General features: G+C 44.0%; 1 protein-coding gene across 1 annotated transcript in view; it reads right to left on the bottom strand.

Annotated features, from left to right (window-relative positions):
• The window catches only part of LOC309558410 (uncharacterized protein), a gene marked incomplete at its 5' end in the record, with an annotated part of 49,918 nt that extends 33,210 nt beyond the window's left edge, over positions 1-16,708 (bottom strand). Inside the window, 2 exons of the mRNA XM_082261484.1 lie at positions 949-1,190; positions 16,320-16,708. Coding sequence (XP_082117610.1) covers positions 949-1,190; positions 16,320-16,708 — 631 coding nt within the window. The remainder of the gene's footprint in view (positions 1-948; positions 1,191-16,319) is intronic.
• Between the last annotated feature and the right edge of the window lie 11,147 nt (positions 16,709-27,855).

The following is a 27,855-nucleotide window of genomic DNA, read 5'->3' as shown; positions in this document are numbered from 1 at the left end:
GAAGCAGTGCTGGATCAGTAATCTGTATATAAGGTGACAGTGTGTCAGATAGCGGAGGAGGAAGCAGTTCTGGATCAGTAATCTGTATATAAGGTGACGGTGTGTCAGATAGTGGAGGAGGAAGCAGTGCTGGATCAGTAATCTGTATATAAGGTGACAGGGTGTCAGATAGCAGAGGAGGAAGCAGTGCTGGATCAGTAATCTGTATATAAGGTGACATGGTGTCAGATAGCAGAGGAGGAAGCAGTGCTGGATCAGTAATCTGTATATAAGGTGACAGTGTGTCAGATAGTGAAGGAGGAAGCAGTGCTGGATCAGTAATCTGTATATAAGGTGACAGTGTGTCAGATAGTGAAGGAGGAAGCAGTGCTGGATCAGTAATCTGTATATAAGGTGACAGTGTGTCAGATAGTGAAGGAGGAAGCAGTGCTGGATCAGTAATCTGTATATAAGGTGACATGGTGTCAGATAGCAGAGGAGGAAGAAGTGCTGGATCAGTAATCTGTATATAAGGTGACATGGTGTCAGATAGTGGAGGAGGAAGCAATGCTGGATCAGTTAGCTTTAAATAAAGCAACACTGTGAACTAATCTCTGATTAATAAACTGAAAAATAATGGTCAGAGGACAAAGGTCTAGTCACCAGTATTGCCTGTGGTCTCCCTGCAGCTGATTTTATCCCCATTACTATGTGTTTGTGTGGAGGCGGCCATCTTGGTAGAGGGCAGGGTTTTGCTTCCTCATGTATGAGCCTCCAGCAAGGAGAACAGCGAGCAGCACAGTAGTGCCATCTTTAGCTCTCACCCCCCAATCCCCTGAGACTCATACTGCAATTAACAGCTACATTGTATGAGTCTTAGGACACAGGCGTGCCTAGGCACCCTCACAGACTAGGAAATGACAACGTAACAATGTATATTTGGTGAGTTCAGGAGAACATTTGTATTACCTTTTTTGCCCACGCAGTATTCCAGGTAGCGCTCCATCTCATACAGCGGTTTCTTTGATGTGGGGGAGGTGTAGAGGATGACGATGGAGGATTGGTCCACGGGCAATGTCCAGTCCACATCCTTGGTGGGCGGGGAAAGAGCGACATAGGAGCAATGGTCGATGTTATCATTCTCCTTCAAAAGGTCGGTCATGTCAATGGAATCGCGGCTCACTTCCCAGGACAAGATCAGAGCCCTGCAACTGAAGGGGATTGGTGTACAGCTCAGTCATTGGTCAGCAATGGGAGAAGATAACACATCTATCTGGCTGGTCCTGGCATTGCATAGCTGTTAAAGCCCAACTCTGGGTACAAAAAAAAAAATACCCTTACCATACCACCCCTCCCCCCACACCACAAGGGATATGTGCTTGTTAACCACTTAAGCCCCGGAAGATTTTACCCCCTTCCTGACAGGGGGTATTTTGCGATTTGGCACTGCGTGACTTTAACGGACAATTGCGCGGTCGTGCGATGCTGTACCTAAACGAATTTGGCGTCCTTTTTTTCCCACAAACAGAGCTTTCTTTTGGTGGTATTTGATCACCTGTGCGATTTTTTGATCACGCGCTATAAACAAAAAAAGAGCGTCAATTTTGCAAAAATAGCAATATTTTTCACATTTTTTTATATGAAATTCCCCCCAAAAAAATGTAAAAATCAAAATTTTTTAAAATTTCCGGCCAATTTGTTTTATGCTACATATGTTTGGTAAAAAAAAATGCAAAAAGCGTATTTTGATTGGTTTGCGCAAAAGTTATCGCGTTTACTAACAAAGGGAAAGATTTTGTCATTTTTGTTGGTTTTTTTTTAACACGTAATGGCGGCGATGTGCGATTTTTTTGCGACATTGCGGCGGACAGATCGGACCCTTGACTGACATTTTTGACACTTTTGGGGTTACCAGTGACATTTCTACAGTAATCAGTGCTATACATATGCACTGTTACTATAAAAATACACTGGTAGTGAAGGGGTTAACTTTATTTGAGAGGGAGGGGCTGTGTGTGTCCCTAGGGGCGTGATTCTAACTGTGATTGGCTGTGGCTTCAGATGTATGAAGAGTGATCGACGGTTCTACATAGTAGAACCGTATGATCATCCTTCATACACCGGGGAGAATGACAGGCAGCTTGTTTACACAAGCCGCCTGACTTTCTCCCTCTCCCCCGCCGATCGCCGAGTGACCGGTGGACATCGGGTCCGCCGGTCACACGCGCGGGGGAGTGCGTGACCGCGCGGGAGCACGCCTCCGAGGGCGCGCGCTCGCTCCCTAGACCCTCACAGGCTAGCGACGTAGACTTACGTCGCTTTGCCTGTGAGGGGCTGACTGCCGACGTAGATCTGCGTTAGGCAGTCGGCAAGTGGTTAAGTCCAGGGGTTGCAGAAGAGGCTGTGTAACTTACCTTTTACCTCTCTCCAGCAGGCTCCCTCCAGTGGTGAGACCATTTCCCTGCAACCTCCTCTCTAAGCAGCTCCTGGGCCGGTCACACAATTGCCCCCTCCATGTACAAAACAGGGTTATCAGGCCTGCATTGTGCATGATGACACAGGGGCCGCCCACAGACCGGAGCTTCAGGGAGAAGAAGAGGACAGCCCCGGAGCAGGATGAAGCACACAGACAGATAAGTAATGCAGCCTCTTTCTGTACTTTCTGGGAATTATCATAACTAAAAGGTAATCTTTTTCTTTTTAATGTTTTCAATTAGAGTGAAAAGGAATTAAAACAGTTGTATTTTTTTGCAGTCTATAAGGAGTTAGGGAGCTTCACCCTCCCTGTTTATTTATTTATTTATTATAAATAATTAATTATAAATATTATTAACCACTTTAGCCCCGGAAGATTTGGCTGCTCAAAGACCAGGCCCTATTTTGCGATTGGGCACTGCGTGATTTTAACGGACAATTGTGCGGTCGGGCGACGCTGTACCCAAAAGAAATTGACGTCCTTTTTTCCCCACAAACAGAGATTTCTTTTGGTGGTATTTGATCACCTGTGCGATTTTTATTTTTTGTGCTATAAACAAAAAAAAGAGTGATAAATTGGAAAAAATAACAATATCTTTCACATTTTTTTATATGATATTCTCCAAAAATAAATGTAAAAATGAAATTTTTTTAACATTTTAGGCCAATTTGTTTTCTGCTACATATTTATGGTAAAAAAAATCACAATAAGCGTATTTTGATTGGTTTGCGCAAAAATTATTGCGTTTACTAACTACGGGAAAGATTTATGTCGTTTTTATTGTTTTTTTTTAACTAGTAATGGCGGCGATTTTTTTTGCGGGACTGCAACATTGCGGCGGACAGATCAGACCCCTTACTGAAATTTTTTGACACTTTTGGGGTCACCAGTGACATTACTACAGTAATCAGTGCTATAAATATACACTGTTACTGTCAAAATGACACTGGCAGGGAAGGGGTTAACTTTACTGGTGATCAAGGGGTTAAGTGTGTCCCTAGGGGCGTGAGTCTAACTGTGGGGGGGCGTGGCTTGTGATGTAACCACAGAGACATACGATCCTACATAGCAGGATCACATAGCCTCTGTGTTTACACCAGGGAGAATGACAGACCGTTGTGTTTACATCAGCCGCCTGCCTTTCTCCCTCTCCTGCAGGAGATCGTGAGTGACCGGTGGCCATCGGAGTAGCCGCTCATTTGCGCTAGCTTCCCAAGGAATGAGCGGGGGCTGGAGCGCACCGCAGGAGGCACGTGCTCGCCCCCCACAGGCGGCTGAGCGAGTGGCGTACCCCTACGTCACTTTGCCCAGCAGCGGCTGCCTGCGTCATGTGGTTAATAATAATGATAATAATAATAACAATGACAATAACAACATTAATAATACATATATATATGTGCTGGCTACTTTGCTCCTCTCCTGCCTGTAGCTGTTTGGGATGGAGAGGGGTGGAAGGGGCCGGTAAATATGTAATTTACTAGTCCCTTCCATCACTGAATGAACACAGTGAGCGATTGGTACTAATCACTTCTGTGTCCATTTGTCACTGAAGCATAGTAAACTCAGTTTACTATGCTTTCGTTTGTGAATGATCCTCTTCTACCTCCCCCTGCAGTGCTGCCAGCCTCAACTCCTCTTTCTCTCCCTGGCTGCACTGTAAGGGGAGTGGTTCTAGCACATGTGCCTCTTCCATATGCTGTTGAGCCCCCCCCCCCCCCCGCCCCAGTGTGCCCCTTTCCCCCACAGCGCTGCTGGATTACCCTCTATCCCACTGGCAGCTGCTGCAGGCACACAGGGGGATGTTTTCAGGGCAAGGGACTGGTAACTATGTCATTTACTGGCCTCTTCCTTTCCTGAATGAACCAGTCACTCCGGTGTCTTTTGATTACGAAGCATAGTAAACTATGTTGACTTTGCTTCAGTTTGTGGATAAGTAGGAAGCCTGGAGTGTTTCCTATTCATTCATGTGTGCAGCTGAGGCTACAGAGAAAGGGACTGATAAATCTATGTCCTCAGTCACTTTCCGTCTGGGGAAAGGGGCCCTGTCAGGTAGGCTGTATGGGGCCCCATGATTTCTAACAGCAGCCCTGATGGCAAGGGTACCTTTTTTGTTGTGTTTGGAGTCAGCCATTAAATGTATGGTACAATCAGATTGTAAGGTGTGTACGTGCACAATTCATTTTCCTTTTTTTAATGCCAGGAGATGACCCCGTACTGGAGTCTAAATGAGGAAATAGCGATATATACATTCCATAGAATGCGTGAACGAGGAACGAAGTGTCAGAGCAGCAAATCATCAGCTTTATTATCCGCCATAAAGGAATCAGATAAAACTGCTGATCCCCAGAAACCGTCTGTGATGAATCCAGCCAGAAGTTGTATCTTCCTGTTAATTTGTAATCTTGTATTGTAAAAATATTTCCTGCAGAGAAATCTCTAAACTGCTAAGAATCCGGGAAAGTCGGGAATCGGGCAAAAGTCCCACAGTGTATGGCCAGCATTAAAGTGAACAAGTCTGTGTGACTGGATTCCTGACATCAACAACTTGTATAATATAAGCCACAATATAAACCTATAGCATTTTGTATTTCACAAAATTGTCTGCAGCATATGTGATAAGCACAAGGCCCATGGGCCCTCCTGGCCATCTCATGTGGCCCTCGCACCCGGGGGGTTGGAAGTGAGATGTGAACAGCCTGTAAAAGAGAGCTGATTCTTGCACACCCCAAAACTCTGCACTCTACGTTGCCCACTCATCAAAACAGCACTCTGTACACAGCGCACCCCTAAACTCTGCACTCTATACACAGCGCACCCCTAAACTGTGCACTCCATGCACAGCACACCCCTGAACTCTGCACTCTATACATAGCACACCCCTCAACTGTGCACTCCATGCACAGCACACCCCTGAACTCTGCACTCTATATACAGCACACCCCTGAACTCTGCACTCTGTACACAGTGAACCCCTGAACTCTGCACTCTGTACACAGTGAACCCCTGAACTCTGCACTCTGTACACAGCGCACCCCTGAACTCTGTACTGAGCGCACCCCTGAACTCTGCACTCTCTACACAGTGCACCCCTATTCTCTGCACTCTCTACACAGTGCACCCCTGAACTCTGCACTCTGTACATAACACACCCCTGAACTCTGCACTCTGTACATAACACACCCCTGAACCCTGCACTCTGAACACAGCACACCCCTGAACTCTGCACTCTGTACACAGTGCAACCCTGAGCTCTGCACTCTGTACACAGCGCACCCCTGAACCCTGCACTCTTTACACAGCGCACCCCTGAGCTCTGCACTCTGTACACAGCGCACCCCTGAACTCTGCACTCTGTATGTAGCACCCTCCTAGGTAGGTGCTAGAGAGAAAGTATAGTTTTGGGTCCTGCCTGCTTACCAGAAGGACTGCAGTTAAATCTATATTGTTCTCTGCTTACCAGAGAGCAGGATCTGTTAGTGAGGTCTGCTCATTGTGCTCAGGTGCAACTTGTTTTGTCTGCAGAATGTTTCACACTGGTCCAATAGGGAGGCATATTGGACAGTGGGAGGTAACCAGACAAATGAGTTCACAGGCGTTTGATAAAGTCCTGGTGATTTGGCAGAGGGAAAGTGCCTTGATGCATGCTGGGATACTGTATAAAAGCCAGGAGCACATGTGCTCAGGGTCTTTCGGCTGGATAGTGGAGTTCCGAAGGGAGGGGGCGGCTGCCTCCTCCTCTGTAGAGGTGCCATGCGGCCTCAGGTGGGCGACCTGAGGGCCTAGAGAGTGCCAGTGAGGAGCTGAACCCAGAGGTCTGGTGAAGCTTACTGAAAGGACACTGGAGGATCTGATTCTGCAGTACAGTGAATACAGATCTGTGTCAAGTGGCCTGACCTGAGCGGGGCCACCCCTGCAGCTAGAATAGTCAGTAGACGAGTGTCAGTAAAGGGGATGCTAGGGAGTGTCCCAAAGATAATATAGATTCACCAAGTCTATCAGTGGAGAGAAAAGAGCAAGGAAACTTAACCCTTTCCATACATGTGGCAGTATGCAGCTGCTTCCACAAGCAACCTGGTGAGGCCAAGTGAGAGTTGTCCTTATCCATTATGAATAGTTACAGTTGGAGTATCCCACTATTCCCTTCTCCCATCCAAGTTACAAAATAAACACTAAAAACCAATACCCCTGGACTGTTTATTGTGTGACGAGCCATGGGGAGTAAAGAGGGATGTGTGAACTGTACCCCAAATGACTGTGTGCTGGTAATCAGAGGCAGCCCGAGAAGTCATCATACAGCAGGCTCTACGGGGACAATGCTACATGTACATAACCCCCCTGAACTCTGCACTCACATTAGCGCACCCCTGAACTCTGCACTCTGTACACAGTGCATCCCTGAACTCTGTACTCTGTACATAACACACCACTGAACTCTGCACTCTGTACACAGTGCACCCCTGAACTCTGCACTCTGTACACAGAGCACACCTGAACTCTGCACTCTGTACATAACACACCTGAACTCTGCACTCTGTACACAGAGCACACCTGAACTCTGCACTCTGTACACAGAGCACACCTGAACTCTGCACTCTGTACATAACACACCTGAACTCTGCACTCTGTACACAGAGCACACCTGAACTCTGCACTCTGCACACAGAGCACACCTGAACTCTGCACTCTGAACACAGCACACCCCTAAACTCTGTACGTATTGCATCCCTGAACTCTGTACATTATGCACTCTTGGTATTAAATACGCCTTTAGGATCCTCCCACTGTTGCAGTGAAATTTGGCCACACCCATCATTCAGTGCGGTTCGGTGGGGAGGAGTGGTTGAGTTCCTGCACCTATTTTCTGAGAAAAAAAAGTCCTGCATAACTTTATATAGTTACATAGTTTGTGAAGTTGAAAAAAGACATCAGTCCATCCAGTTCAACCTATGATGTGTGTGTGTGTTTGCTGTTAACCGTACATTGTATACCCCTGTATGTTGTGGTCTTTAAGGTGCCCATCTAATAGTTTTTTGAAACTATCGATGCTCCCTGCAGATAGCACTGCTTGTGGAAGAGAATTCCACATCCTTACCGTTCTGACAGTAAAGAACCTTTTACGCAGTTTAAGGTTAAACCGTTTTTCTTCTAGTTTAAGTGAGTGGTCTTATTGTATCTCCTTTCTCTGAATAGTTTGTTCCCTATGCTAGGGTCATCAGTACAGTATTTGTACATTGATATATCCCCCCTCAATCGTCTCATCTCCAGAGAAAATAAGTTCAATACATGTAGTCTTTCCTCATAGCTGAGGTCCTCCATTCCCCTAATCATCTTTGTTGCCCTTCTCTGGACTCTTTCCAGTTCCAGCACATCCATCCTGAGGACCGGTGCCCAGAACTGGACAGCATACTCCAGATGTGGCCGGACCAGAGTCTTGTAGAGTGGGAGAATAATCTCTTTATTTCTGGAGTGAATCCCCTTTTATTATACAGGCCAGTGTTCTGTTTGCTTTGCTTGCAGAAGCTTGCCATTACCTGCCATTGCCAAGCCTGTTGTCCACTAGGACCCCCCAGGTCCTTTTCTATCTTAGATTCACCCAGAGGTTCACCCCCTAGCGAGTAACTTGCGTTCATATTTCTGACAAGAAATATATAGAGGGATCACATGGGCTCTGTGATAATTTCAGAGAGAACGGTCAGATGTGTTTACAACATCCGACCGTCCTTCTCTCCCAGTGGGGAGCAATTGTGGGTGCCGGCGGCAATCGCGTCCACAGGCCCCGTGCATCGCCGCTGCCGGAAGCATGCACTCACCCCCCAGCACCAAGCCCACAACCGACGTAGGGCTACGTCGGTTCGCGCAGGAGGGCCAGCTTGCCACAGTAAATGTGCGGCGGGCGGTCCGGAAGCTGTTAATAAAAAAACATTTTTTAAATTAGTATCAGTGTCAGTATGTTTTAGGTAGAATAAAAAAAAAAAGCGCAAAATGTGCACTATTGTTTCTGGGCTGTATTCTGAGTATAAGAAATAATATACACATACTGTATGTGGTATCGCTGCGATCGTCAGGAGGAGAATTTATTTTGGCTTGCTCTTTGGTGGTGGGTTATGGTAGTAACAAGAAATATACAGCTAAATTTAAACAAAAAGATTTTTTTCTATTTTTACTCCTTTGGGATAGTATTCCTTTGATAATAAAAAAAAAAAATCAGGAGATATCCATTACCATTTACCACCAAATAAAAGCCCAATTTGTCCTGAAAAAGAACAAGATATAATCCACCTGGATGCACCAAGTAGTTGTGATGATCCGTACAGTTTTACTTACACAGGTCAAAGTTGCAAAATTGTGCATTAAAATTTGTTTTACCCTAAGGCCCCTTTCACACGAACGTTCCAATCAGATCCGCCTATCAATTTTTTAGGCGGATCTGATCGGATCCTGCATGCATCCCTATGGGGCAGCGGATGTCAGCGGTGACTAGTGATGGACGAACATCGGCCGGGGCGGTTCGCGAACATCAGCCGTGAATTTTCTCAGAAGTCCGCGAACCGCAAGTTCGCAGCGGGCCCCATTGACTTTAAGGGGAGGCAAACTTTAAAACCTTTAGGTGATATTTGCAGCCACAAAAGATGTACTAGCTGTGCACAAATAGTCCCAGCACATGGACAATGTCATAACAGAAGTATTGCAATTGAAAAAGTTGCCCTAAATTTTTTTTTTTTTTTTTACAGCAAAAAATATATATATTTATTTTTTTCATAAATCAGCCAGAACTGACAGCAGCCGGTAAATACATGTCTAACACATATAGGGTCCATTCACACATCTGTAAAATGGGTCCGCATCCATTCCACAATTTGGCAGAACCTTTACAGACCCATTGATTTTCATTTCCAGTCTGAAAAATTAGGCATTCACAGGATAAAGATGTAAGTGTCGGCCATTCCAGGCCCCAAAAATTAGCCCACATGCGTTTTCCTGACAGCTAAGAACATAGTATTCTGTGGCTGAAGGTACATTAGGCATTCACAGGATACAGAAGTAAGTGTCGGCCAGTATTGGCACCAAAAATTAGCCCACATGGGTTTAACTGACAGCTAAGAACGTAGCGTATTTGATGGCTAGAGGTACATTAGGCATTCACAGGATACGGAAGTAAGTGTCGGCCAGTATTGGCACCAAAAATTAGCCCACATGGGTTTAACTGACAGCAAAGAACATAGTGTATTTGATGGCTAGAGGTATATTAGGCATTCACACAGGATACAGAAGTAAGTGTCGGCCTATATAGGCCACAAAAATTAGCCCACATGGGTTTAACTGACATCTAAGAACGTAGTGTATTTGATGGCTAGAGGTACATTAGGCATTTACACAGGATACAGAAGTAAGTGTCGGCCTGTATAGGCCCCAAAAATTAGCCAACATGGGTTTAACTGACAGCTAAGAACGTAGAGTATTTGATGGCTGGAGGTACATTAGGCATTCACACAGGATACGGAGGTAAGTGTCGGCCAGTATTGGCACCAAAAATTAGCCCACATGGGTTTAACTGACAGCTAAGAATGTAGTGTATTTGATCGCTAGAGGTACATTAGGCATTCACAAAGGATACAGAAGTAAGTGTCGGCCTGTATATGCCCCAAAAATTAGCCCACATGGGTTTTACTGACAGCTAAGAACGTAGTGTATTTGATGGCTAGAAGTACATTAGGCATTCACAGTATACAGAACTAAGTGTCGGCCTGTATAGCCCCCAAAAATTAGCCCACATGGGTTTACCTGGCAGCTAAGAATGCTGTATTCTGTGTCTGAAGGTACATTAGGCATTCACATGATACATAAGTAAGTGTCGGCCATAAAAGGCCCCAAAAATTAGCCCACATGCGTTTACCTGACAGCTAAGAACGTAGTATTCTGTGGCTGAAGGTACATTAGGCATTCACACAGGATACAGAAGTAAGTGTCAGCCAGTATAGGCCCCAAAAATTAGCCCACATGGGTTTACCTGACAGCTAAGAACGTAGTATTTGATGGCTAGAGGTACATTAGGCTTTCACAGTATACAGAAGTAAGTATTGGCCTGTATAGGCCCCAAAAATTAGCCCACATGGGTTTAACTGACAGCTAAGAACATAGTGTATTTGATGGCTAGAGGTACATTAGGCATTCACAGTATACATAAGTAAGTGTCGGCCTGTATAGGCCCCAAAAATTAGCCATTCAATGGACATGAAATGCCTTTTATGCCGCTGTATGTAGTGAAGCCAAGGACCAGGAATTGCTGTGGGTGGATGGCGGTCTGGCGGATATTTGTGGCCTGGCATGAGGAATTTCAATGAAACATGGTCTACTGGTCACATGTGTTGAATTCCTCAGAGATCCATGCCTCATTCATTTTTATAAATGTGAGGTAGTCTACACTGTCATGAGCTAGGCGAGTGCGCTTATCGGTCACGATCCCCCCTGCTGCGCTGAACGTCCTTTCAGACAGAACACTGGGTGGGGGGCAAGCCAACAGTTCCATTGCAAATTGTGCAAGCTCTGGCCAGAGGTCAAGCCTGCCCACCCAGTAGTCCAGGGGTTCATCACTCCTCAGAGCTTCCACATCGGCCGTTAACCCAGTGTAGTCAGACACCTGTCGGACACCTTTTTTTATGCTCTAACATTTGGGCCACAGAAGCCTGCCTTTTTCCAGAACAACGTCACGACGGCATCATGGAAGGTGGAGTGGAGGACAAATGTGAGGAGAGAGGAGAAGGAGAAGCAGAAGAGGCTGGACGGTGAGAGCCTGGAGTGTGGCTTTGTGGGTTCTGACGGTGTTACTCCCACTGGTCTTGGTGATGGGATTTCAGGTGCCTTCTTAAGGCAGTTGTCCCTAGGTGAGTGTTGGGCTTACTGCGACTTATGCGTTGGCTGCAAAGGCTGCAGATGGCAACACTGGTGTCAGCAACGGATACATTAAACAAAAGCCCACAGTGCGGAGCCATGTGCCGGCGTCCTGGGAGCGCCAGATGTGACTGTACATGGTTGATGGCTCGCGCCTGATACATTTGCAGTCTGCTTTGTACCTTTTGTGCAATGCAAGTTCTGCCTGCCTCTCCTCCCTATATCCAGGTCCGTCAGTCCGTCAGTCCGCCAGTTCTACAAATAATTGGCCAGTAACTGTTGTCACTGTGTGTAGCACAGTTAACAGAGCAAAAGAGGCCACATTTTTGCAGGACTAAAATACAATCTTAGAAAAGTATACTGTTAAATAACACCCCACTTCAATCTGTGGTATTGGGGGGGGGCAACAGGTTTATCACACCAGTTGTTCAAAAAATTGGCCAGGGAGTTTGGCACTGTGTGTATCAGACTGAACGCAGCAAAAGAGGCAATTATGTTGCAGGACACAAATACACTTGTAAAAGTATTCTCAGATAACACCCTGCTTCAATCTGTGGTATTGGGGGGCCACAGGTTTATTACAACAGTTCTACAAATAATTGGCCAGTAACTGTTGTCACTTTGTGTAGCACAGTTAACACAGCAAGAGGCCAAATTTTTGCAGGACTAAAATACACTCTTAGAAAATTATACTGTTAAATAACACCCCACTTCAATATGTGGTATTGGGGTGCCACTGGTCTATCACACCAGTTGTTCAAAAAATTGGCCAGTGAGTTTGGCACTGTGTGTATCAGATTTAACACAGCAAAACTGGCAATATTGTTGCAGGACACAAATACACTTATGAAAGTATACTCAGATAACACCCCACTTCAATCTGTGGTATTGTGGGGGCCACTGGTCTATCACACCAGTTATAATACATTATAAGTGCTTTTGTCACTGTCTGTAGTATTGCTGCAGCAATGCTCAGTCACCACACCAGTCACAATGCTGCACTAATCCACTATAATATGCTTTCTACAAAGTATATTTACTGTGGATTACCCCCCCCCCCCCCCATATAGTGCACTGCACAGCAATATCCATAAAATTGCAGCCCTTTAAATGACTTTCGTGGACATTAACAGAGCGATTTGTGTCACTGCTGCCGATCTCTAACTGCCCCTAAAGCACAGACTGGATTCCTGTCCCTAAACTCAAAAGAGACTGTAGTTGACCTATACCGAAATACCAGCCCTGAAAAGGACTTTTGTGGATCTTAACCACTTACCGCATACTAACGTAGGTCTACGTCGGTAAACTTTGCGGTAGTGTACCGGGATGATGCCTCTAGCTAGAGGCACCATCCCGGTACCGTGGTTTAGAGCAGATGGTTGGCTTTCCGTCGGTACCGACCGATGCAGCTCGGGAGCCGCTCGATCGGTACCCGGGGGGGCGGGAGGGGACGTCCCCCCCCTCCCGCCGCCTTCCGTGGCTTTGCCCGGGGCTCCCGTTCCACCGGGAGCCCCGAGCACCCAGCCGGCACGTCCGCCGGCTGGATGGAGTCCCGATGAATGCCGGAAACGGCATCGATCGGGTCTCCGATGACGTAACCCGGAGGCGGCGTCCATGACGTCACTTCCGGGTTACTGTGCTGCAAAAGGCGGCGTTTTGCATACAGGGAAGTGTAGTGGAGGGGTCTAGGGTCTTTTAGACCCTCGATCCCTCCATAAAGTGTACCTGTCACTACATATTGGTGTCACAAGGGATGTTTACATTGCTTGTGACAGCAATAAAAGTTATCAGATTTTTTTTTTTTTTTTAAACTTTAATAAAGTTAAAAAAATAAATAAAATAAATGGGAAAAAAAAAAAAAAATTTAGCCGCCTCCGTCACCGTTAGCTCGCGCACAAAAAAAAACGTATACGGAAGTCGAGCCGCAAATGAAATCGCTGTTCAAACCACACATGTGAGGTATCGCCGCGATTGCCAGAGCGTGAGCAATAATTTAAAAAAAAGAGCTACACTCTAACTCAAAACTGGTAACCGTTAAATAAATTTAAAGCGTCGCAGATTGAGATCTCTATTGACCGTAGTTTGTCGCGATCCCAAGGGGGGGCGCAATTTTAAACCGTAACATGTTGGGTATCTATTTACTTGGCGTGACATGTTCTTTCACAATATACAAAAAAAATGGGATAACTTTACTGTTTAGTATTTTCTTAAAATTAGTGAAATGTGATTTTTCAAAAATTTTCCAAAAAAATGGCGCTTTAAAGACCGCTGAGCAAATACCGCGTGATAAAAAATATTACAATGACCGACATTTTATTCTCCAGAGTCTTTGCTAAAAAAATATATATAATGTTTGGGGGTTCTAAGTAGTTTTCTAGGAAAAAATACTGATTTAAACTTGTAAACAAAAAGTGTCCGAAATAGCCTGGGGCTTAAGTGGTTAACAGAGCTATTTGTGTCTGGCAATCTGTCCCTCATGAACAATGCAGACCTCTCCCTACGCTGACAAAAAGCGGAATGTGAAATGGTCGCCTGCTCTGGTCTATTTATAGGGTAGGGGGACTGTCCATGTGCTGAAATGTTTCAATTGGCTGTCCCGTTATACCTGACGGCTGTGTCATGGGTCAAAGTTCTCCCCAATGTAAAATAATATGGCCGCCACGAACAACGCCATGTGTTCGCAAATTTGGCAGGTAGCGAACAAACAAAATTTGCCGCGAACCGACCGCCGGGCGAACCGCAAGGCCATCTCTTGCGGTGACATGTCCGCTGACAGCCGCTGCCATCCGCATCCGATCCTGTCCGTGAAATCTGGATGGATGGAAATCCTATTTTCCATCCGTCCAGGGGATTGGATCGGATGGGATCGGATGAGAACGGACTGGCGGTCCGCTCTCTTTCGATTCCCCCATAGAGATGCATGGGGCTCTGACACCTCCCTCTCCACACACAGAGCGGAGAGGGAGCTGTCACCTGCCTGCTCAGCGGGGATTTGTGTATCGATCCCCCCGCTGAGCAGCACGGAGTCCGCCTAAGGAGGCAGACCGTGTGAAAGGACCCTTAGGCGCAAAGGGGTTAATGTAACTGAAAGCACGGCACTTCTGTTTTATGTATTGTGGTATTTGCAAATTGTGCTAGCTGCTTTTGTGTTTTTTTTTTTTGTTGTACCTAAGCACGGGTAGATTCGGTAACAATCTACCACCGCCTGCATGAAGGCAAACGTAATACCTGCCTTTTGACCAAGAATTCTTTCCACTCATTTTTGTCAACATGAGTGCCTCTGCTGATCCCATCTCTGTTATTTTTTGGGGAGATTGCTATTTATTTTAAAAATGTTTTTATGTTAACAGAAATAAGAGTCTGTAGATTTTTATGGGGATATGCATTTTATTGACAAAAATTGACAAAGAGTCCAGAAGGGGAGGAAGTGGGACTTTAAGTGATGCCAGTAATCATGTAATCAATAGGAACAATGTTATATAAAAAGTTATACATTTATTAATATGAGTTAAAACATCCCCACAAAGTGGGACTCAAATTACAAACAGTTAAAACAACCACATAGGCGATGAAACCCATGTAGGACATCACAGCATTGGCCTGGCAGTGTTAGTGCACAGCAAGGTACAGTCCCATTGGTTCTTGTCCAAAGCCCCAACACGTTTCAACTTATCCAAGTCTTCTTCGGGGGGATGCTGGACAATAGGATAATACTGATACTTCTGGGTGTGGAGACCAGTGTTCAAGCAAGACTCCTGGTCATATAAAGTACAGCTTTGTGACCCTGTGGGAGCAAGGAGACAGATGGAGCCCCAATCTAGCCCCTGTAGGAGGCATAGCTCCACCAATGACGCTGATTAGCACACACAGGTCTAGCATACAACCGCCATGCAACTGCAAACAGCAAAGAGAATGAATTAATTTTATTGTTATATGATTTCTTTGTTTTGACGGATTTTGACGAATCGGATCGGATGTCAGCGGACATGTCTCCGCTGACATCCGATGCCCCATAGAGATGCATGGGGCATCTGTTCAGATCCGCCAAAAAAATGGACAGGCGGATCTGAATGATCCGCATGTGTGAAAGGGGCCTTATAAATCACTGTTCTGCTGCACTTAGAAGGCGCTGTGTTTTCTTTCCCTCTTTTCCTCCAGAGCAACTTCTACCTCTTCCACAAGCAGCCACTACAGTGGGCAGAGGCTACATAGACTTTCCATGCCAATTCTCCCCATACTGTCATTCCCCTATACCCACAGTCTGTTTAGTGATTCAGTGAACTCTGCATGCACCAATCACCTTATTTTTTGGTTTGAAAGTTAACATCTGGTGAGTTTGCATTGCATGTGGGGTCACCGGTCATTTACTTTATCTACCATGGGTGTACTTCTCCTATCTGCTGTGCAAGAGACTAACTACTGTACATAATACACCATGATTGCTATATTTTGTTATGCCTTTTTCCATGTTCTGATGTGTGGAAGAAATGCTCATGAACACGGACAGGTCCTCTTTCCCAGGAGACTTGTACAGGTATCTTCAATGATCTTAAGAAATAGTTTTTTTATTACCTGCGGTTTTTTGTTGTGTGACTTCCTTCATTTCAAAGGATTCACGAAACACGGAATATATGGACTCATGCTGGGTTTAAATGATCTGGGTATGGACTATTCTACACTCAGTTTCTATTAGCGCTGAAATTTACTATTATTGTAGATTTTTAAATGACTATAAATGACGGATTTTTGGTGCCTTCAAAGACCCAAGAGTTTCTATGGTATAATTAATTTGTAATTAGGGATTGGGTACTACGACTACAAAATAGTCCCATTAGGTAGGTATATAAAGTAACAATAATATATTTTAGTTAGAGGAACCAGCGATAGGACAGTAAGCTTTTTTTTTATAATCATTATCAAAAAGGGGAAAACCCTTTGGAGCACAAGGCACAGATAAGGGTGGTGATGAACTGACCTTTGCGTCTTGTCAAGCTTTCTTTGTCTCTGTAATGTTCCTTCACCATCCTGAGTCCCTCCTGTCTTCTCTAGTTCGGGGGTCTTGCTTCCCTTTGGTTCCCCAGGTCTGGGTGGGGATGTCACCTTTTGATCATTTTTGGGAGACTTTGGGTGTTTCTCTTTTTTCCTATGAGCTCCTTTGTCTTCTCTGACCCCTTTTACTTTTGGTGTCCTTTCACCATGAGAACCTTCCATCTTGGCTTTTCTTGGTGACGTTAAAAATCTACCACTGAGGCTTTTCAAGTGTTGAGTTTTAAAGCGACTTGTCAATTTCCTTAGAGATCCTGGGATTTGTCTCTGACATTCTGTCTGGTATTGGTCTCTCTGTGTAGAAGGTCCCAGAGAATGTCATCACCACAAGTCCCGTTAATCCTGGGCTCTCATTTTATAGGATTTTTTCAATATTAGGTTTTGTCCTCCAAGAAAACACATCTAACGCAGAGATTGGGTTTCTCTGTCACTGTAAAAGTTGTCACACGGATTATGTTGAGTTCAAGGTCCACAGGACGGGAAGGCGGAGCCCTGACACAAAGGTGACAGCTACATACAGATGACACTTTCTGCAGCGAACATGTGTTATCTTATTTCCTCATATATATATATGGATGTCTACATTCCATGAACACGTCTCTGATATTTCATGGCTGGACTTCAAAAGGGCTTAAAAGAAACAAATGATACAATTAAAACGCTCTTTTTTGAAGATTCAGACTGGCATCATATATGGGACCCCACTGTACATCGCTCCATTGATATTGCTGCAATTGATTGTAATTAGAACCCCACTCGGACCAATGACCTACTGGTACGTCACTGGACTTTGGGTTGTTATACCAGGATGATGCCTGGATCATCCCAGTACCGTTTTTTAAAGCCACTGGATAAATTTCACAAGCAGCTGGAAGGGGACAACCCCCCCCCCCCCCCCCGCTGCCTTTTACGGCCTGCTCAGGCTCTCCCACCTTCGGAGAGCCGAACAAAGCCGGGATTGGCCTTGATTGGCTCTTAGCTATGGTAACCCGGAAGCCAGGACCTGACATCACTTCCAGGTGACACTGATCTTGGTGTTTTGAATGCTTTAAAAGGCAGAGGGGGGGGGGGGATTTGGAGTCTTATAGATCCCATATCCCTCCATATAGAGTACCTGTCACATGCCTGTTGTTGTCACAAGGATGTTTACATTTCTTGTGACAGCAATAAAAACCAATAAAAAAAAAAAGCAACAATATAAAAAGAATAAATAAATAAAGTCCCCCTGTCCACCCATAATAATGCGCAAAGGAGGACGTACGCGTCGGTCTCGCATGCATGCAAACAGCGTTCCAAACATGTGAGGTATCGTACAAAAAAAATCCAAAATAGGCATTATTGAATTTAAATCATCCAAATTGCACCAAAAATCAATTCCCATTTTGACGTTCCCTATTCACTGGAGCCAAACAGAATCTGGCCAAGGCTTGGTGGTCCTCTATATTGACTTCCACCCAAGTCAAAAATAAGATGATGTGGTGAATGTCTAATGAAAAACTTGCTGACTTCTTTCACAATAAATCCCATAAATGTGAGAAAGTCTGGTGTCCTTCGATCGAATCCTATATTCCAAAAGACTTTGATAGGCCCTTGTTACACATATAGAACAAAAGATTGCTTATATTGGTGTCCACATGCTCATTCCTCATGTATGTTTGCCTCCCCGAATCCTCCTCCATTTACTTTATATTCTTTCTCTTTTCTTCTTCTTTTCTATTCTCCTCTTTATATTTTCATCTCTTTCATTTATCTCACATCAACATTTTTTTTTTTATTTAAATTTTTATTCATTTTTCAGTACAATAATACATAAAATATATATACAAACAAAACAAAAATACAATACACATCCCCTGTTCTCCAGCTAGTAAATTACACATAGGTAAAAAAAAAAAAAAATATCAGGGATTTTCACACGTGCTCCAATACATCAATTGTGCAATGTTATCATAAATAGTGTTCTCCCTAAAACACACAAAATAAATAAATAAATAAATAAAATCCACACGTGTTCCAAAACTTAAATTGTGTAGTAATAGCTTAGGTGATGTTACAAACAGAAAAAACCCCACGAGTGATCAGATGCAACTAATATGCAATATACTCATTAAGTGAGGAAAAAAGATAAAAAAAAAGAAAAACCAAAAAAAAGAAAAACCCCATGGGTGATCGGATGCATCAATTATGCAAAATACCCATTAACCACTTAAGCCCCGGAAGATTTTACCCCCTTCCTGACCAGGGTTTTTTTTTGCGATTTTTTTACTGCGGACAATTGCAACGCTGTACCTAAACGAATTTGACGTCCTTTTTTTCCCACAAACAGAGCTTTCTTTTGGTGGTATTTGATCACCTGTGCGATTTTTACTTTTTGCGCTATAAACAAAAAAAGAGCGACAATTTTGCAAAAATAACAATATTTTTCAAAATTTTTTATATGAAATTCCCCCAAAAAATTTAAAAATCTAAATTTTTTAATATTTTAGGCCAATTTGTTTTCTGCTACAAATGTTTGGTAAAAAAAAATCGCAATAAGCGTATTTTGATTGGCTTGCGCAAAAGTTATTGCGTTTACTAACTAAGGGAAAGATTTTTGTAATTTTTATTGTTTTTTTTTTTTTAACGAGTAATGGAGACGATCTGCGATTTTTGCAGGACTGCGACATTGCGGCGGACAGATCGGAACCCTAACTGACATTTTTGGGGGTACCAGTGACATTACTACAGTAATCAGTGCTATACATATGCACTGTTACTGTAAAAATGACACTGGCAGGGAAGGGGCTAACTTTATTGGTGATGCAGGGGTTAAGTGTGTCCCTAGGGGCATGCTTCTAACTGTAAAGGGGCGTGGCTTGTGATGTAACCACAGAGACATAAGATCCTACATAGCAGGATCGTATGATCTCTGCAGTTAGATCAAAGAGAATGACAGGCGGCTTTGTTTACATCAGCCGCCTGCCTTTCTCCCTCTCCAGCGGGAGATCGCGAGTGACCAGCGGACTTCGGGTCCGCCGGTCACACGCGCAGACATGTTAGGGACCGGGCAGGGGGGCGCGCGCTCACCCCCTAGAGGCTCACAGGCTAGCGACATAGTAATACGTCACTTTGCCTGTGAGGGGCTGACTGCCGCCGTAAATAGTCGTGCGGCGGTCGGCAAGTGGTTAAGGGAGTTGTCCTCCCCTTTGTGGCCACAACAGCCTGCACTCTCCTGGGAAGTCTTTCTACACAATTTTTGGAGCATGTCTATGGGAATATGTGCCCATTCGTGAGGTCAGGTACTGATGTTGAACGAAAAGACTGGGCTCACCATTGGAGTTTTAGTTCTTTCCAAAGGTGTTCAGTAGGGTTGAGGACCAGCCGTGTTTAGTAGGGTTGAGACAATTGCCTTAACTGGAACCAATTCGATATTTAAAACGCCCACATCCCAAAAATCGTTACATAGAAGCAGGTTCCCTCTTGAACGGGACTTTGAAGGGCAGTGAGTGAAAATGAGTATAAGGAATAAATGTAATAGAGTAAAGAAAAAGAGAAAATTTTCAAAAAATATACAAAATGTATTTACATCAAATACATAAGACCGTACATACCTGGAGACAACCTCCGGGATGATTAAAACAGTGTGTTGCGGTTGTTCAGAAGCATACAAAACACCTGACAGTATGGAAGAGCAGTGTTCTGGAACATAGGTAGCTGAGATCCAACGCGTTTTGAAAAATAGCAAGGTCAATTTCTTCCTCGGGGGTCTATAACAAGCATGGCTATGTATACAGGTCTTCACAAGTGTTCAGATGTTTGATATAATGAAACAAGCGCATTAAAGCGGAGTTCTGGCCTATTTTGCATCTTTAGTGATTCCTGGAGTGCTCGCTATGCTGATCAACAATTGGGCATTTTTTTTTTTTTCGGGGGTCCCTTACCTTATTTTCAGGGCATTTTTGATTGTACTTCCTCCTTCTCCCCCCTCTGTGGCCGCGGCCACTGACATCACTTCCGCCTTTGCATTGCATCCTGGGAGCAGTTTGTCATCACTCCCAGGAGGCTGGAATCAGGAAGAACTCCCAGAACACTCCCTGGAATCAGGAAGAACTCCCAGAACAATCCCTGGAATCAGGAAGAACTCCCAGAACACTCCCTGGAATCAGGAAGAACTCCCAGAACACTCCCTGGAATCAGGAAGAACTCCCAGAACACTCCCTGGAATCAGGAAGAACTCTCAGAACACTCCCTGGAATCAGGAAGAAGGACACAGCAGATTACACTGCGGCTTCAGATGCCCACATCCAAGATGGCCGCGCCTAGACAGCATTTTTAAAAGTAAGATTTTGACTAAAATCCAATACCGTACACCTTGTAAGTATGAGAACAGCGGTTCTGTAAAGGGCGATGGATTAGTATTATAGGGGTATTTTTAGTTAAAAAGGTATTTGAGACGGAACTCCGCTTTAAGTTTAAAACCAAAGACAGAGTAGTTCATGCAAGGCTGAAGTCAATCAGTTTCAGAGTGGGTCAACAGACATGGATCCATAACACCTAGTGTCCACAAGGGGCAGAAGTAAGGAACCTCCAATAGTATATACAATGTTACATCTCCCACTGCTAAAAAGGTAGAGGGGATAGGTCGAGCAATTCGGGGGGGGGGGGGTCCTGAGGGCTTAACCAACAATTTCTACTCCTCTCTTTGGACCTGGTTGGGAGCAGCACATAAGGAGTGACCACACTGTTCCAAGGAGAGGTGAGGTTGAGGACCAACAGTCTTCAGTAGGGTTGAGGACCAACAATGTTCAGAAGGGTTGAGGACCAACAGTGTTCAGTAGGATTGAGGTCAGGGCTCTGTGCTGGACACTCAAGTTCCTCCACATCAAACTGGTCAAACCATGTCTTTATGGAGATGGCTTTGTACATAGGGGCACACTTTCCTGAGGCTGACGGAGCTCCCTCGCAGTGCTGATGTACGGTTCTGCAAGGGGCTCATCTGACAGCCCTTCTCTACCATGATCCCGCGGCACACCTGAGGACCTCTGGCAGGACACTAGTGTGCCGAGCACACCGGTTGAGAAAGGCTGTTGTATCTTACCATTCGTTAGATGTGGAGTCTGCATTAGTTATCTTTTTTCAGGCTTTTTTTTTTTTGTTGTTACTTAAAATGATATTTTTAACATGTTATACTTACCTGCTCTGTGTAATAGTTTTTGCACAGAGCAGCCCAGATCCTCCTCTTCTCAGGTCCCTCACTGGGGCTCCTGGCCCCTCCCTCCTACCGAGTGCCCCCACAGCAAGAAGCTTGATGTAGGGGCACCTGAGTAAGCGTGCTCCCGAACTGCTGCTCTGTGTGTCTATTCCCACACAGAGCTGTGGCTCGGCCCCGCTCCCTCCCTCTCCTCGTTGGCTCACAGGCTGCGATTGAAAGCAGTGGGAGCCAACAGCTCCCGCTGCTACTTCAGCCACTGAGGAGTGAGAGTCCCTGGAGAGCCGAGGCTCTCGTGGACATCAGTGGATTGAGAGGGGGCTCAGGTAGGTATTAGGGGCGGATGCCGCACAGAGAAGGTTTTTTACCTTCATGCATTGAATGCATGAAGGTAACAAACCTTGAGCCTTTAGAACAGGGGTCTCCAAACTTTCTAAGCCAAGGGCCAGTTTACTGTCCTTCAAACTTTTGGGGGGCTGCACTGTGGCCAATGGAAGAAGAAATGTCCAGGCATCAGAGGGGGTAAACAATGCCCCATGATTGGTTTTAGGGGAGTAATAGTACCCCATCGTTGATATCAGTGGGAGGAATAGTGACCCATGTTTGGTGCCAATGGGAGGAATAGTGTGCTATTATTAGTGTCAATGGGAGGAACAGTGACCCATCATTGTTGCCAATGGGAGGAATAGTGACCCATTATTGGTGCCAATGGGTGGAATAGTGTGCTATTATTAGTGTCAATGGGAGGAATAGTGACCCATCATTGGTGTCAATGGGAGGAATAGTGCCCCATTATTGGTGCCAATGAGAAGAATAGTGACCCATCATTAGTGTCAATGGGAGGAATAGTGACCCATCATTGGTGTCAATGGGAGGAATAGTGACCCATCATTGGTGTCAATGGGAGGAATAGTGACCCATCATTGGTGTCAATGGGAGGAATAGTGACCCATCATTGGTGTCAATGGGAGGAATAGTGACCCATCATTAGTGTCAATGGGAGGAATAGTGACCCATCATTGGTGTCAATGGGAGGAATAGTGACCCATCATTGGTGTCAATTGGAGGAGTAGTGACCCATCATTAGTGTCAATGGGAGGAATAGTGACCCATCATTGGTGTCAGTGGGAGGAATAGTGACCCATCATAGGTGTCAATGGGAGGAGTAGTGACCCATCATTAGTGTCAATGGGAGGAATAGTGACCCATCATTGGTGTCAATGGGAGGAATAGTGACCCATCATTGGTGTCAATGGGAGGAATAGTGACCCATCATTGGTGTCAATGGGAGGAGTAGTGACCCATCATTAGTGTCAATGGGAGGAATAGTGACCCATCATTAGTGTCAGTGGGAGGAATAGTGACCCATCATTAGTGTCAATAGGAGGAATAGTGACCCATCATTGGTGTCAATGGGAGGAATAATACCCCATTGTCAGTGTCAGTGGCCGGAACTATGCCCCACTGTTGCTGAGATCGGGTGGTAATAATGAGCCAAGGGCCAGATAAAAGCAAGCAAAGGACCGCATCCAGCCCAGGGCCGCAGTTTGGAGACCACTGGTTTAGAACCACTTTCATTTTCACCTGGTGATCCTACCAGTAACACAATTTATGTTCTAGGGTGACAACGTTCACTCACTGCACTGTATATATACAGAAGTATTGCTGTCATCCTAGGGCAGGACTACAAACACCTACCTCTTCACCCTTTTTCTATAACATAGAGGGTGTTCTGTAGTCCTTAACGATAACTAAAAACAACGTGGCCAACGACAGTTCTGCACCAGTAAAGAGCACAGGATGTTATCAGCTCCCAAGATTTCTGGATCAAGAGTTATTTATTGCACTTATTAAACAGATATTATACTTGCAAAGGTATATTTAACATACCAAAAGAGAGCAAAAAAGAGACATTCATTGTTGGGAGTTATACACAATTTAATACTTTTGAACAGTAAAAAAAAACAAATGCAGTGGCCACAGAACAATAGAAATGGAACTATTGTCTTTAATGACATTAAATTACATAATGGCTTGTGCAGCAATTCTACATGTATATACTGTATTTTATATTTATTTTTTATTTTTATTATGGTAACCCGGAAATTATGACATCACTTCCAGTTTACCTGGATGTCATCGGTGCCATTTTCAAAAAATCAAAAGCTTTTAAAAACACAGATCTTGGTGTTTTGAATGCTTTTAAGTGCAGAGGAGGGATTTGGGGTCCTATTGACCCCAGGTCCCTCCATAAAGAGTACCTGCCATATGTCTATTGCTGTCACAAGGATGTTTACATTTCTTGTGACAGCAATAAAAGTGATAAAATAAATAAATAAAATGAAAGCAACTGTTTAAAAAAAAAAAAATAAATAAAATTTAAGTGCCTCTTCCCTTAGGGCTCTTTCACACGGCCGTTCAGTTTTTTTTTTTCCACTCTGGTGCTTTTTTTTTTTTTTTTACACGGAGCGGATGACACTTGTGTCATCCGGTCCGTATGTCCGCATATCATCCCATCCGTTTGCGGATGATATACGGACATAATGTATGTCTATGGGCATTGCGGATGTCCCAATTTTGCTTCCTTTCCGCTTTTTAAATGGAAGAAATATAGGGTTCTGTTAGTTCCAAAAAACGGAACAGAACTGAAAGGACGAAAATAGGATGTCAGCGGATGGTCATCCGCTGACATCCGCAATGCCATTGACATGCATTATGTCCGTATATCACCTGCAAACGGATGAGGTGATTTACGGACATACGGAACGCCCGTGTGAAAGGGCCCTTACGCTCACGTTCAAAGGCAAACACGTGAGTCGGTTTCCCGCAGGCACACAAACAGCGTTCGGCCCACACATGTGAGGTATTGCCGTGAATGTCAGATCATGGGTCGCCAATGGATAATAAAATTTACGTCCTTTGTCGCTGTTGCACGGAAGTGTGCAATTTTAAAGTGTGACATGTTTGATATCTATTTACTCGGCGTAACACAATTGTTTATATTTTACCCAAAAAAATGGGTTATGTGAAGTGTTTTTTTGCAATAAAATTCAAAAAAGTGTATTTTTTCCTAAAAAATTATGTTGAAAAAAACCGATGTGCAAATACTGTGTGACATAAAATTGCAAAACCCACAAATTTATTCTCTAGGACCTCTGCTTTAAAAAAAAAAAAAAAAAAATATATATATATATATATATATATATATAATGTTTGGGAGTTCTAAGTAATTTTCTAAAAAAAAAAAAAAAAACTGATTGTTACATGTGAACAAAAAGTGTCATAGAAAGCTGGGTCTTCAAGTGGTTATGTATTTTTTTTTTCAGGGCCTGGATCTGAACACAGGACCTCTGCTGCATTTGCCAGTATCTCCTCTTGCTCAGTCACCTGGAAAGGTGGAAAGCTCCCTGGAAAATTCAACGAATGATCCTACCTTGAACCTTGTTTGTCTTGAACCTTGAATCCTAAACCATGAACCTAACTTAAGCCATGCCTTTGCACTTCCTGTTTGCCAGATTATTGTGCTCTCTCCATCAAATATCTCTCTTTTGTTACTCCTGCTGCCATCCGTATTTTCACTACCACTCAATAACGACCCTTGGCTTGTTCTAAGACTATGCTTCTGCTTATTACTACTTGCAACCACTCCTTACTGACATTTGGCTTGTTTACTGACTACACTTCTTGATAAAGTCACGTGAGTTTGTGATCTACGGCCGAGACCGGAAGTATCGGAACAGACAGCATCGGCGGTATCTCGTTATACACTGAATGCATCTTCCCCATTTTAACTGTAAGTTTGTGATATATTTTTGGATGGATTAAAGTCTTATATACTACACTATGAGAGCCCCCCTTTTATCTTTGGTGAGTGAGTATCCCAGGAACACCACATCTTTTGCTGCCTATATGATGACCCCATAGAAGGGAAAGGATTATCCATTGGGCATTTCACATCACTTGGAGATCCATTTGGTGATTCCATAGCGATTCCATAAGCCCCTTATTGGAGAATATCTGGAGGTCCTCCCCTACGGTGATTAATTACACCAAAACGCTCGATTGAGTGTTAGTGGAGGTGAGCGGCCATTGCACATAATTTTGGATTCCACGCTCACGAATTATCGCACTTGGTCGTCACCGGAAGTGTTTTATGTCACCGAATACCATATGAACTTTCATCTTCTTCATTTATTATAATATTGCACTTTTTTGCACATTTTTGGGACTTTGCGATTTTATGCGATTTTTATTTATTATTTTTGACATTTATTATATATGTATATATTATATATATATATATATATATATATATATATATATATATATATATATATCTGATGCTTTTAGGCACTTTGTAGCATCTTTTGCTCTGATCATCATTTGGCACCACTGAATATCTACCGACACTTTCACCTGCACTTGATTTGGTCATTCAGATGGTCACTGTGCAACTTGAGTTGCAGCTCCCCATTAGCTCCTTTATCCTTATCACCTAGATGATTTTTACTGGGCATTGATCACTTTATTGATTTATTGTCACTTTAGCACCTTTTATATTGTTCACAGGAGTTAGGAGGATTATTGTGACTATTACTACTGTACGTTTGTACCTATTATTCACCATCAGCACCTTCACCTATTTTTGCTCACGTATATGATTTAGCACAGATCACTTTATTGATCATCACTACAGCACTTTATATATCAGTTTTATTGCTATACAAGGAGTGTGTATTTATGGTTTTAAATTATCATTGATCTTATCATCACTCTTTACGTGTATATTGGATACAATTTTTTTTACCAGTGATCATTTATTTGTGGTCCACCAATTTTAGATATCTAGAGCTGATTCTCTCCTCTCTTATATTCTGTCCAGTATGTGGTGACACTACTGAATTAGCTGCGGATTTCTGGTGTTCCATTACATCTATTTATTTCTTTATCATTTTCCTACATTTTTGCACCTCATTGGTAGCGCATAGGTTCATTTCTTCCTATTACTTCTACTTGATGCCTATCTGCTATATCTGCTACCAGACCCCGACTTGCTCACCTCCTGGTGGTGCGATCCTGAGGACCGTGACCTGGTCTCCATCTCCACCATCAGGAGCTCTGATGAACACCAAAATATGACTTTACTCAAAACCTATAATAGATACAACAGCCAATATGTTGGGGGGGGGGGGGGGGAGGGGGTGCACACATTGCCCCCCTTATCAGGTCTTAAGAAAATAAGGAGTCAGGTGTTATGGCCTATAATTTAGAATCGGGTTAGCCTAAACCAGCTGCTGAATGTTATCAAGTTTTTTTTTTTTTTTTTTATTATTATTTTTAATTACAGTGAGTCCATACAAGATAATTTAAGATTTTCTTAAGGCATGATGAAGGTGTGTGGCTCCTCAATTGCGTTGGTTGCTTAAATGGCACAAAGCCCATTTTGGGTTCAAATATCCAAAATGTACATATAGTATGTACATAGAGATCAGACAAATTATGGTGTATGAAGATTGTAGAAAGGATAGGAGCACCACAAAACTGATGTGAGTCATGAGAATCATAAGCACATGAAAAGCACAGTGTTAAATCTGCCCCCCTTCCCTCTTCATCAGGAGGCCCATTGTGTCTAGGGCCCATTGTGTCTAGGGCCCATTGTGTCTAGGGCCCATTGTGTCTAGGGCCCATTGTGTCTAGGGCCCATTGTGTCTAGGGATGGGAGGTGAAGAGGCTAAGAGGTAACTCTTACCTTTCTTCTACTCTGGCCGGCACCAACACTCTCCTCCTTTTCCTCTAGCCCTGTAGGTTGTGGGTGGTCCCTTGGTGTCATGACCTACAATGCAGGGCTGCAAATGCAGTCAGGTGCACCACTGGAGGAAACAAACTGGAGTGAAGAATAAGGTGACTACTACACCTTATTCCTGCAACCCTAGAATGAACAAGCTGGGGGGGGGGGCACTGTAAGGGTAGGTTTTGTCTAATTCCTGGGCCCTACATTCTAGAAATAGATTCAGGATGGACATCAGGCTATCTAACTGGTGACCTGACTCTGTAGATCTTTACCTTTAATAGTTTTGAGACCCTGAAAGTGTCATGAAAGGGTTTTCTAACCTCTTGCCATGTACTATAAAAAACTACTGGACTCACATGAGTTTTCAGGAGCTCTCATCCTTTTAGGTGTGTGTATGTACAGAATGCAGAGTGTGTATGTACAGAATGCAGAGTGTGTATGTACAGAATGCAGAGTTCAGGGGTGTGATACCTACAGAGTGCAGAG

This window comes from Pelophylax lessonae (genome assembly GCF_965119305.1).
Source record: "Pelophylax lessonae genome assembly, chromosome: 6".
Lineage (NCBI taxonomy): Eukaryota > Metazoa > Chordata > Amphibia > Anura > Ranidae > Pelophylax > Pelophylax lessonae.
This window is presented reverse-complemented; position numbering and strand designations above follow the sequence as displayed.